The following is a 13,186-nucleotide window of genomic DNA, read 5'->3' as shown; positions in this document are numbered from 1 at the left end:
AGTATACGAGGACTGCTTGAGACAGCTGGCTACATTTCTGATCCTGCCTGTGAAAAAATGTACAGGCCTTTTAAAGACTGGTGTGGTGTGTGACTGTGTTGCCCCCTTTGAGATCAACATCACTTCCAAGGGCACAGCAACGAGTGTCGAATGGGTAAGTCCTGACAGTCGCAGCGTATCATAACTGTAAATTCCCATTAAAACACATTTGTAGTGAAAGCCAGTGCTGTACATGCCAAATGCAATCCTGCCTTTTCTTGGACTTTCAGATCTGTCCCAATGGACACAGCTTGTGGAGGTGGAATTCCCAGCCTGTAATGAAGTGTGGGACGCAAGCTGGAGATTTTCTCTTGTCCACCAACATTTTGTTGTCTGGCAACGACTATGCGAAGGTCGCCCTCTTGTTCAAGTTCATGAACATGGGGATGGTGAAGAAGAACACCTTCGTGTCCATTCAGGACGCTTACTGTGTGGACACAGTGAAGAGCTTCTGGGAAGAGAGGAGGACTGAGGCCCTCAGTGGCCTTCAGGGGAAAGATGTTGTGGTCCTAGGTGCGTAGCTGAAACTTTACCATGTTATACAAGTATTGAAGACATTAGGCAATTTAGGGGTTTTATTTTATATACTTTTTTTCAGCGGACGGCAGAAATGACTCACCAGGCCATCGTGCACATTACTGCAGCTATGCCACCATGGAGAATGACACTAAGGAGATCATTCATGTTGCCACCATCAACAAGCAGCAGACATCCTGCAACTCTGTCGTCATGGAGAAGGAGGGTTTTATCGAGACTATGGACAAGCTTACATCAGAGATAAATCAAGAGGAGATCTGCACAGGTGCTAATGCCCAGATCACAGCCCCTATGAGTAAGTACTCATCTGATGTAATGTACGAATACATGTGTACGCAGAACAGAGCGCCCTCTTGTGGGCAAACTTTGCAACACTTATGACATGAGTGAAGGCTTGGTCTCCCGGTTTCTTATTTTAATATAAGTAATCAGCTGTTATAAACGCTATAGCGATTTAAATGCAGTCAGCTCATATCGGCCGATAATATCGTCCGGGTGATAAATCAGTTGGGCTCTAACTGAAATACAGTAGTAAAAATAAATGCTTCTGCACTTCACAGACCCAGATGAAGGCAGATACAAGGATCTTGGAAGTCATCACAGTCTGGACATGTGGCATGGTGCCAAGAACCTGGTCAAAAAAACAGCTGCTGTAAGTTGTAGAAAGTAACGAATTACAATTACTCGCGTAACTGTAATTGAGTAGTTTTTTTGTGTACTGTTTTTATAATCTGTAATTTTACTTTTATTTAAGTATGTTTTGTTTGAAGTATTGTACGTCGCTACATTTTTGCCCAAGGCTCAAAGACAAGGCTGTCTGTGACTCTTGCTGCGACGAGTCTCCAGCTGCAGTAGCACATGGATCATGCTTAAAATCAAGAGCGTCGGACTTCGTCCAGGCAGAGGGAACGATCATTCACCGTCCAGCTGGATGAAGTCCAACGCTCCTCATTTTCTGCATGATCCACAATGATACGAAAGATTTAGAAATGAATGGCAAAAATAGCAAGTCATGTCATATTAAGAAGGGCTGAGCTGGTAATATAAGTTTTCTTAGTTTGGTAAGAGGTTTTGCTCAAATTAGCCCAAAAGACATCAGTGCATGACATTGCTAATGTTGGTTGGCGCTAGCAACCTGCTGATTAATTATGCTAAGGCCTATGTTAATAAAAAAAGACATTTATTCTATCGGCTATGAAGTCCCATTAAAATTACCACCTGTTTGAATGTAGCCTAAATAGGAATGTGTAGAAGTGTTTCCCATTTCCCCAGCTCACTGCGCCATAGTCTAATCTGTTTGCCACAGTTTAATAATGAAGCAAAAACATTCACAAATCATATCATAATAACATAAAAGGTCTCTAACATTGTTTTGGCAAAGTATCTGTCAAACAAACTAAAATCTGGCTTTGTGCCCTTATCAAATAGTTTTAGCCTGCAATTTAATTATATACAGTGTCTCACAAAAGTACACCCCTCACATTTTGTAAATATTTGATTATATCTTTTGATGTGACAACACTGAAGAAATGACACTTTACTACAGTATAAAGTAGTGAGTGTACAGCTTGTATAACGGTGTAAATCTAAAAATCACACAGCCAGTAATGTCTAAACCACTGTCAACAAAAGTGAGTACACCCCTAAGTGAAAATGTCCAAATTGGGCCAAAGTGTCAGTATTCTGTGTGGCCACCGTTATTTTCCAGCACTACCTTAACCCTCTTGGGCATGGAGTTCACCAGACCAGGACACTCCCACCACCATGCTTGACTTGTCTTTGTACTGTTTTCTGTCGTCCCTCTCTGGTAACATTTACCAGAGAAGAGCTCTTAAACATTGGACTTTCAACTGCTCACACTATTCCACCGCTCCTTAACGAACCTGGAAGTTTCCCAGAGTTATTAGTTGGAGGAGCAGCAGCTCTGTCTGGGATCCTTTGGAAACGGCGCAGTGGAAAACGAGCAGGCGCACTGGTTAAACTGAAGCAACGGGGGTTTTGCACTGCGCTCCCTTCTATCCACCTGGCGAATATCTGCTCTCTAGCCAACAAAATGAACGAAGTGCTTCTCCTCAACAGAACTAACTCTGACTTCTACAGATCTGCCGCCCTCTGTTTCACCGCATCCTGGCTATCCGAGCACATCCCGAACAGCGCACTTCACCCACCGGGATTTAATCTCATCCACTCGGATCGTGAAAGGGAGCTCACGGGAAAAACAAGGGGAGGCTGACTCTGTTCCTATATAAACGAAGGTTGGTGCACAGATGTCACAGTGTTGGAAAAATCATGCAGCCCTCACTTAGAGACATTTATAAACTGTAAACCTTTTTATTCACTGCGGGAGTTTTTCTCGCTTGTCCTGGTCGCTGTTTACATTCCACCTCAGGCCTGTGTTAGTGAGGTGTTACTACACCTGGTAGATCAGATAACTAACGTGGAGAAAAGACATCCAGACTCCCTGCTCATAGTTCTTGGGGACTTTAACAGAGCAAACCTCAGCCACGAACTCCCAAAGTACAGACAACATATTAAGTGTCCCACCAGGGACACTAACACACTGGACCACTGCTACACAACATTAAAGGACGCCTATCGCTCTGTTTCCCGCGCAGCCTTGGGACTCTCTGATCACTGTCTGGTTCATCTTATCCGGACACACAGGCAAAAACTGAAATCTGCTAAACCTGTTGTAAGTCTGTGAAAAGATGGCCCAACGAGTCAAAGCTGGAGGTACAGGCCTGCTTTGACTGCACTGACTGGAGTGTTTTTGAGGCTGCAGCCACTAACCTGGATGAACTAACTGACACTGCGACATCTTACATCAGTTTTCCCAACGGAGTGTCTCCATCCTGCCTGAAAATCTGTGCGGACCAGCTGACCCCCATCTTCTCACAGATCTTCAACAAATCACTGGAGCTGTGTGAAGTTCCCTCCTGCTTCAAACACTCCACAGTCATCCCAGTCCCCAAGAAACCCTCCATCTCTGGACTAAATGACTACAGGCCCGTCACCCTGACATCTGTAGTCATGAAGTCCTTTGAAAGACTGGTGTTGGCCCACCTGAAGGACATAAACAGGCCCCCTGCTGAACCCCCTGCATTTTGCCTACAGGGCTAACAGGTCAGTGGATGATGCAGTCAACTTGGGACTGCATTACATCCTTTAACACTTAGACTCTCCAGGGACATATGCAAGGATCCTGTTCGTGGACTTCAGCTCTGTGTTCAACACCATCATCCCGGACTCACCCAGCTCACTGTGCCAGCCTCCACCTGTCAGTGGATCACAAACTTCCTGACTGACAGGAGTCAGCAGGTGAGGCTGGGGAACATCACATCCAGCACCCGGACTATCAGCACTGGCGCCCCCCAGGGGTGTGTGCTCTCACCCCTGCTCTTCTCCCTCTACACCAACGACTGCACCTCAGGAGACCCATCTGTCAAACTCCTGAAGTTCGCTGACGACACAACGGTCATTGGCCTCATCCGGGACGGTGACGAGTCGGCCTACAGACGGGAGGTTGATCAGCTGGCTCTCTGGTGCGGTCAGAACAACCTGGAGCTTAACACGCTCAAAACTGCGGAGATGATCGTGGACTTCAGGAGGAGCCCCCCCACTCTGCCCCCCATCACCATACTCAACAGCCCTGTGTCTGCTGTGGAATCCTTCAGGTTTCTGGGATCCACTATTTCCCAGGATCTAAAGTGGGAGCCCATCACGGACACCATCATCAAGAAGGCCCAGCAGAGGATGTACTTCCTGCGCCAGCTCAGGAAGCTCAACCTGCTTAAGGACCTGCTGATCCAGTTCTACACAGCCATCATCCAGTCTGTTCTCTGCACCTCCATCACCGTCTGGTTTGGATCTGCCACCACAAAGGACAGGAGCAGACTACAACGGACAATCAGGACTGCAGAAAAAAATAATCGGTGCCAACCTGCCCTCCATTCAGGAGTCAGGAAACGGGCAGGAAACATAACTGCAGATCCATCTCACCCTGGACACAATCTGTCCCATAACACCAAATTTTACCCGCCTGCTCCCCATTCACACCTGAGACCTTGTAGCACAAATGAGTCACATGACACCGGGGAGGTAAAATAGCTTAGTGGGCCCAATTTGGACATTTTCTCTTAGGGGTGTACTCACTTTTGTTGCCAGCGGTTTAGACATTAATGGCTGTGTGATGTGTTATTTTACACTGTTATACAAGCTGTGCACTCACTACTTTACTTTGTAGCAAAGTGTCATTTCTTCAGTGTTGTCACATGAAAAGATATAATCAGATATTGACAAAAATGTGAGGGTTTTACTCACTTTGAGATACTGTAAGTATAATAAATAGTCCAATAAATAAGATATTTTAGGTGGTTGAAAAGTAACTAAGTAACGTTTTCTCTGAGTAAATTTTAAATAAGCTACTTTTTACTTAAGTAGATTTTTATACCAGTAACTTTACTTGTACTTCAGTAAAAATCAGTGTAACAGAACTTTTGCTTAAGTACAATATTTTAGTAATCTTTCCACCACTTGTGATCAGGGATATTTAACTATGTGCCATTGTTGACTGAGAGTACGTATGTTTTTATTCCAATCAAAGACAACAAAAGTTGATTTCACTGCTGGGCTCCTCCTCTCTGGCTGAAGGTGTTCATCATTGAAATCATCTGGTGTTATCTTTTGTTGGGATGAAAATCTGTTTACTCTCAGCCCTCCATGGAATATAGTTGAATATCCATGTCCTGTGTTATTATGTATGTGTTGTTCTGCTCCTGAAGGCAGCAAAAAAAAGGACAGTTTGTCCTCCTCATCTGGCTGAAAGACAAACTGTTTTTGATGGTGTAAAATAGCTGACATAACCAAGCAGTATTTTGGAAGCACATCATTTATATTAGTTAATTTGATTTTTTTATAATGCTGTTCTGTTTTTCGCAGGCACCTTGGGTTGACATCATTCACTATGTCTGTGACAGTCATACATCAACTAATGGCAGGTGTCAACATGGGCACTTGGAAGAAGCACGTGGAAAGGCGTGGATCCAGAAAGACTCCAGGTGCCACAAAGATTTAGTGGACATTGTTCTCACTGAGCGCTGGCTGAAGCATGTGCATAAATACTTCAGTTATGCTTCAGTTAAAGTGTGGCTACATGTTTCACACAGATGTAAATAATTTATGCTTATTTTTCAATTCTATATATATATATATATTTAATCAGATCAGCTGCAGACCTAGAGGCTTTCCAGAATCATATATTGATGTATATCAGCAAGCGATCCACCTTCACTCCCGCAGTTTATGAGGCAAGAGTTCTGCTTGCTGCTCTGGACTATAACTTCCACCGGAACCGACCAACAATGAAAACAGCAGAAGGCAAAGAGATGTACGTTTTACACTTATATTCATTTTCCCATTTACAATCAATGTTTTGTATGAAAGTGATTATTTATTTTCATGTTCACTCAAGGTTATCAGTTGTTAAAATGGCTAACTGATGGAAGTGCAACATGGATCGGATTATTTTCAGATAGGCATAACAAAAATGTTACCTGATGTAGCCGCCTCTCTCTGTCCGTAGTTTCACTCTATGTCCTGCCCACAGCTGAGCTCTGTGGTTAAACGTCACAAGTAAGATCCTAGCAACACTTGTGAGACAGTAGCTGCCCCAGAGAGCACGGCGGTTGTGTCGCAGGGAAGGCAGCCGATGTTACTGAAGCGGGGATAAACATCACAATCGTATCATCTGTTTCTGTGATGACAAGCAGCCCATTGTCCCTGTTAGACCACTGAAAATGTCCAACGTCACGATCTACGGGGTTTCACTCAATCAAGGCGAAAGCGATGTCTTTAAATCAGTTCCTCAATTCTAAACCAATTGGTGAGCTTCAGAGTTAACTATAGCATGCATCTGTCTTTTCTTTTCCCTGCAACTCTGCATCACAATGCACGTATTTATTTCTTTGAAATGTAACAGCGGCAGAAAAACTGTTTCCCATACTGTGAAACTCTGCAATCAATCAGCGGTGCTAAACTGCAGGTCATGGATCTGTTGCATCACTAGTAACTGTTATTGAATGGTTAAAATTTGTGTAATTACAGTTTCAGAAGGCTGCACAAGACAAACCGCAGTAGACAAAGGTTATATGCCCTGAAATCTGAAAAAACCTATGCATACATCCCTGAGCTGCAAGCAAGGATTGTAAAGAGGAGAATCACAAGTGGAGTGGGGATGCCTAGAAGGAAGACAGGTAAGACTTTGTTTTCCTTCAGGCCCGAAGTTGATGGTGACTTGATGTCATCCTCTGTGTTGTTCTGGGGAGCCATTAAAATAGACGCAGTTGGTCATTTAATTTGGAAGACTTGTTGAGGAAAAGGGTGCAAAATTTGAAGCAAATTGCAGTAAAAGACTTTTGAAGGCCACCTCACTACTTGCCATCGATGGTGTGCACCATCACTATGGTTACATGTGTTCTTGACCCGTATCCTAATATTTGTTAAAGTAACTCCATCTTCCACATTATAAGTTCTTATTACATTTCTATTTTTTTATTAGTTTCCTAGAAAATGTCTGCCAACAATGTTTTGCTGTGTGTTTCAGTGTTGCCTGCAGATGTCCAGCAGCTGTTGGTGATTAAAGAAGAGACTCCCACTGAGTGGAGCCCCAGTCTGGACCAGGAGGACCCAGAGCTCCTACACATAAAAGAAGAACAGGAGGAACTCTGGACCAGTCAGGAGGGAGAGCAGCTTAATGGGCTGGAGGAGGCTGATATCACCAGGTTCCCATTCACTGCTGTTACTGTGAAGAGTGAAGATGAGGAAGAGAAACCTCAGTCCCCACAGCTTCATCAAAGCCAAACTGAGGACAACAGAGAGGCAGAGCCTTCAGCCAGCAGCTCAGCTACGCAGATAAAAACAGAAACTGATGGAGGATCAGAACCTGCTGGGAACCTTGATCCAGATAGTCATTTACAACCAGATACTGATGAAAAAGCTTCAAACACTGAAGTCAGTGATAATGACTGGCAAGAACCTTTGTCAGAATCTGAAGCTGAAACTGAAGACAGTGACAATGGTTGGAAGGAGACCAGAGCACCTGAGTCAGGTGTAAATGCTCTGAAATATAAGGAAGCTCCTGTAAGTGATGCAGGATGTAATGCTGGGAAAAGATACTTTAGCTGCTTTGAATGTGGTAAACAATATCACCACAAGGGGTCTCTTCGGAGACACATGACATCTCATTCTGGAGAAAAGTCCTCCAGCCGTCTGGATAATAAAAAATGTTTCAGAGTGAAGCGAAATGTAGAATTAGAGATGAGAGTCCAGACAGAAGAGAAACCATTATGCTGTGATGTTTGTGGGAAGAGATTTAATAGGATGTCAACTCTTAAACTGCACATGAGAGTCCACACAGGAGAGAAAGAATTTGGCTGTGATGTTTGTGGGAAGAGATTTACAGATCAGGGAACTCTGAAGAGACACATGAGAGTCCACACAGGAGAGAAACCATTTGGCTGTGATGTTTGTGGTAAAAGGTTCAACCAGCATCCACATCTTGTTAGACACATCAGAATCCACACAGGAGAGAAACCATTTAGCTGTGATGATTGTGGGGCGAGATTTACAGATCAGGGAAATCTCAAGAAACACACGAGAGTCCACACAGGAGAGAAACCATTTAGCTGTGATGATTGTGGGGCGAGATTTACAGATCACGGAAATCTCAAGAAACACATGAGAGTCCACACAGGGGAAAAATCATTTGGTTGTGATGTTTGTGGGACAAGATTTACAGAACAGTCAACTCTCACAAAACACATGATAGTCCACACACGAGAGAAACCATTTAGCTGTGATGTTTGTGGGATGAGATTTGCAGATCAGGAAAATCTCAAGAAACACACAAGAGTCCACACATGAGAAACCATTTGGCCGTGCTGTTTGTGGTAAAAGATGTAAAAACAGCATCCACATCTTAAGAGAAACATGAGCAGTGTTTCCCACACGTAGACTTTACTTTGCCGCGCCACCCCGGTATTTTTGGTGACCTATTTTAGCATTTTGCAGAGAAATACAGGTAGAGTTCTTGTCTATTACGCTACAAGACATGGAAACGCTGGATAGTTTAGAAGCCACACTGAACACACCAGTGCAGATGTCATTTGTTAGCTACCAGGTCGGTTTTGTTTTATAGCCTACGTCATTAACAAGCCTCCTCCACATGCGGCGCACCTGCTGCTGTAAACTGAATTGCAGGTGGAAAATCCAGTAGACGAGTTCTGTGTCTTTTTGACGACTACAAATTGTCCTGCTGATGGAGAAAGTCAACAGAGCAGACACATACATGGGGAGATTCACAGAAAGAGGTGGGGCAGACAACTTTGTTTGATGAGAATTTGAGAGTTTTGTGCATACACCGACTGACGCCTCCTGATATGTATAAAGACGAACGTTGTATTTTTTAAGGATATGTTTCATAGTGGACGGGCTGAAAATTGTGTCCTCTTACATTTAATCTTTTATGTATGTAAATTTAAATTTTATTATTATTATTATTACAAATATTATTACTATTATTGTTATGTCTTATAGATATATATGTATTGTGTTTTTATCCTTAACCATTCCGTCTTCTATATTCCCTATGTTAGTCTGTCCACATTTACTGTGGTTTAGGTCAGAGCTGTGAGAGTCTTTTGGTCTCTAGACCAGCTGTATATGTGTTTTAGTACTTCTCTGTTTATTCTTTTTTATTAATAAATTCTTCAAAGACTCAACTAAAAAAATTACTAAATTATTTGCTTAATCCATCACCAGCAAGATACAGTTTCCCCAACACAGACCAAGTGGTCTAGTCATTTGAAAATACTAGATTGTATTTTTACAAAGTGTAAGGGAGGAAGGGGAGACCCTTTCATTGCAATTTGATTGCATAAAACCCACCTCTTACTGACTTTTGCGGAGCTTGACTGCTTGCTTTTTCCTGTTCCCCAGCACCACGGCGTGTTGATGTTACTTCTCTGTTTTGTTTAAGTTAACCTGGCACTATGTTTTGCCAGCCACATTTGTTAAGCTTTAAAATTATTTGTTATATTCGTTAAAGTATATATATAAAGTATATTACCTTTGTTAATAAACATCCTTTCATGGTAATCCCTTTAGCGTGGTTTCCTCTATTTGCCTCTGAGGTGGGCCATAACAACGCACTCAGTCAAACCATGGGTCAGAGGTGGGGCGGGATGTTGATCAGCCTGCAAATCACCCACCCAAACGAGCAGTGGAGGGAGGCTTCGGCAGACTATATGCTGTCATCTTTTTTTCTGTGTTTTTCCATGCTGCTTCCATGCGACTTGTAAAGTAATTTCAAGTTTTTAAGTCTGTGTGAGTGAACACATGCTCATAAGACAGCCGCCACCCCAATCGCAAGAAGGTCATGCGATTAATCACGATTAAAATGTTTTATCGTTAACAATCAACTTTACGTTTTTGAAATTATCTCAAAAGTCTTAACTTAGAAAACAATCCAATAAAAAGATGCAGCTTTGACTTTTTATCACTTCAGCTAATCACTCAAAAAACTATTTTTCCAAACTCGACCCAGGCGGTTTCGCCAATCGACCTGAAACTTTATTATAATGTTACGATGTTAAATAAAGAGTAGGCCTCACCGCTTCAGCTGCAAACCACATCCCCCTGTCTCCGTCACAGAGAACTGGCATCTCTCTCGGTGCTTCGGGGCGAGTTCGGCTGTGTTTTGAGCTGCGGGCCTGGGCGGGGAGGGGAGGGAGGTTACAGTTGTTTTAAAAAATGCTTGAAGCCTCCTAGGCCAAATTTGAATACTTTGCTTGCACATACATACATAATGTCATGCACATACACTCACCAGCCATTTTATTAGGTACACCTGGCTAGTACCGTGTTGGACCCTCCCTTGCCGTCAGAACTGCCTTAATTCTTCGTGGCATACTTTCAACAAGGTGTTGGAAACATTCCTCAGAGACTTTGGTCCAAATTGACACGATCGGATTGAGATCTGGTGACTGTGGAGGCCATTGGAGTACAGTGAACTCATTGTCATGTTCAAGAAACCAGTTTGAGATGATTTGAGCTTTGTGACATGGTGCATTATCCTGCTGTAAGTAGCCATCAGAAGATGGTACACTGTGGTCATAAAGGGCATGTCCATCCCTTTATGTCAGCAACAATACTCAGGTAGACGTACTTAGGTACTTAGTATTTTTAATCTCGCAGTCTGGTTCTGGTGCTCACAGTTAAGTTTTCCACCATATTCAATTTTTTTTTAGATTTGAGATGCTCCTGTACTAATGTAACAAAAGTAATAATAGGCTAGTTAATAGTATCATTGTCCAATCACATCACATGTCTGAATCTCATAAATATGAACCGTCAGGTTAGGGTTAACCCTACCACTTTTTGACTTTTATTTCACACGAGGCTAAAATTATTAGTATCAACGAGTTATAGTGGCAATTAGGCCTCAATCTAAAACTAGTTAGTAATGAGGGAGAGGGAGGAGCAAGCAGTTTCGGAAAGGCCCCTATTCAAAATGTATCACAGAGCGCTGCAGGAAGTCATTCCTGCCTGTGGCCATCAAACTTTATAACTCCTCCCTCTAAGTATCTTAGTTAGTCATTAAATTGGACCTTATTATCTGTTTAATAATTAATGTCCAATATTCTCTGCTGCTATTTATTCATTATCACTGTTCACCGTAACAATTCTTTAATAATACATGGAGGACCAATTCTGACATAAAGGGAAATAAATACATAAATATATAAATGCTCAATAAATAATCCAATTAAATGCACAATAAAGTAGACATCTCTTTTAATTAGCATCTTTATTTATTCACCATTGTAATAATTACCTTATTTATTTATTGTCTGTTTTAATCGTCAACCACTGTACATCTGATCCCATCCTCCCTCCCCATGAACCTATATCCATACTTTACCTCGCGCATGTACATACTAACCTCGCGCATATACATACTGACTTTGCGCATACATAAATACTCACCTCGCAGATACATACATACTTAGAAATGACAGAATACACGTATGTGCAAGCTAAGTATTGAATTTTGGCCTAGGCGGCTTCTCATATCTCACACACTGCTCATAAATCATTTTTCTGATTGAATGTAACCTGTTTTAGAGGCACATGCGAGAGCCCGGTGTGGACGTGGATAATGAGCAGACTGCAGCGCACACAGAGGAAAGAGTGTCACACACACTTATATCACACTAAATCGCACCCTTTTGCGGTTATGTAATCGCACATGATGACATCGCGATTGCGATTAGCTTAATCGTGCAGCCGTAATATATATAGCCTAGTCTTTTACAATCAATATCGATCTTATCATAAAAGAATGTGAAGTCTCTTTTTCATAAATTAGAAATAAATGTTCTAAATTTAACCAAAATAATTTGGTACATATACAATCATAAATCCTTAATGTGCTCAACATCAGTCCTGAATCTTAATACAACTGTTGGGGTAATTTTGTAAACTGGGCAAACAATTTAGTTTCGAGATAAAGGCATTCATATATTCAAAGTAATGAAGAGGAAAGGGATATTATTTTTTGTACAGTACATTTTGTTATTAGGAAAATTCCACATTCACAAGAAGAAATGGGCGGATCCCAAACCATGTTTTGTAAAGTTGTATCAAGAACTGCGTCAATATAGCACCAACATCAAAGACTAAGAATAAGACAGCAATTAAGATTAACTATGTGCTTGGCACATTTTTTTATGGACTGATGATAAAGTATTTTGATCATATGTTGTACTTATTGTATTTCATTTTTTTTCTTTACTTTGTACATGTAGGTACCCCTGATATGCAAAGTTTATGTATAAAGTGCGATGGTTTTCTTTAAAATTATTAAACAACTAACAAACTGTGAAACGCCTTCGGTCACAGGCAGGAGGACGGAGGAGAGATGAGAGGAACAAAACAGAGAAATAAGAAGAGATCTTTCTGTAACACCATCGTCAGGCTGAGCCAATCAGAGGTTCATGTTCCGGTCATTGATTACAGTCCGATTAGCAACTTCAGAGACATCCAGACGACATTTCGGCTAATCTGCGTTCCACACGGACTGTTTACCTGCATGCAACCAAAGCCCGCTGCAACGTGATTGGTCAATACTCCCCGGACTACAGGCGGAAACCGGAACCTTCCTCTCCTGCAGACCCTGCATCCATGTGCAGATGGTAGAAAACAGACGGAGGAGAAGAAAGAAGATGAGATGAGTTTGAAGTGTTTGCTGGCTAACCGAGAAGCCAACATTTTGACAAATGGAGGATCGTACGTGTTATTTAGCAGAAGAAAAAGCGACGGAGCGAAAAGAGGAAGAAGTGAAACTAAATGTGGACAGACGACGGCAGAAAACAATGATCAACATCGGTGCGGCCTTCCCCAAATGGAAATCTCTGATGAGGGACAAATGTTTTCAGAGTGACGCCGAAGTTGCCTGTTTTCTGCTGCACAGGTAATTTAGCCCGATCTAAACGCAACGTGTTGTTTGGTAGCTTCAGCTGGAACATGGCCACAGGGAGACTTACCAACTCAG

General features: G+C 42.2%; 2 protein-coding genes across 4 annotated transcripts in view; both read left to right on the top strand.

Annotated features, from left to right (window-relative positions):
- LOC123982838 (zinc finger protein 62 homolog) overlaps positions 1 to 13,186 on the top strand; it is a 44,055-nt gene that overhangs the window by 18,786 nt on the left and 12,083 nt on the right. Inside the window, exon 1 of one of the 3 annotated variants that reach the window (XM_046068719.1) lies at positions 12,748 to 13,105. The exons of the other annotated variants lie outside the window; for them this stretch is intronic. Within the exon in view, the coding sequence (XP_045924675.1) occupies positions 12,912 to 13,105 (194 nt within the window). The 5' untranslated portion in view covers positions 12,748 to 12,911. Of the gene's footprint in view, positions 1 to 12,747; positions 13,106 to 13,186 lie in introns of those variants that run through there. 3 annotated transcript variants of the gene reach the window in all.
- Positions 7 to 9,729, top strand: LOC123982852 (zinc finger protein 502-like). The gene is made up of 8 exons (XM_046068757.1): positions 7 to 154; positions 270 to 552; positions 638 to 871; positions 1,137 to 1,228; positions 5,515 to 5,633; positions 5,798 to 5,962; positions 6,679 to 6,827; positions 7,178 to 9,729. Exons 2-8 carry the CDS (start codon positions 318 to 320, stop codon positions 8,494 to 8,496), a joined length of 2,313 nt encoding a protein of 770 aa, XP_045924713.1. The 5' UTR covers positions 7 to 154; positions 270 to 317; the 3' UTR covers positions 8,497 to 9,729.

This window comes from Micropterus dolomieu, linkage group LG14 (assembly GCF_021292245.1).
Source record: "Micropterus dolomieu isolate WLL.071019.BEF.003 ecotype Adirondacks linkage group LG14, ASM2129224v1, whole genome shotgun sequence".
NCBI classification, from domain to species: Eukaryota; Metazoa; Chordata; class Actinopteri; order Centrarchiformes; family Centrarchidae; genus Micropterus; species Micropterus dolomieu.
This window is presented reverse-complemented; position numbering and strand designations above follow the sequence as displayed.

Excerpts from the sequence above, each read along its gene's own strand:
- LOC123982852 (XM_046068757.1), top strand. The coding sequence starts at position 318 with ATGAAGTGTGGGACGCAAGCTGGAGATTTTCTCTTGTCCACCAACATT. Across the intron at positions 553-637 it reads GAAAGATGTTGTGGTCCTAG|CGGACGGCAGAAATGACTCA; the intron begins GTGCGTAGCTGA and ends ACTTTTTTTCAG. Across the intron at positions 5,963-6,678 it reads ACAGCAGAAGGCAAAGAGAT|TTTCAGAAGGCTGCACAAGA; the intron begins GTACGTTTTACA and ends GTGTAATTACAG.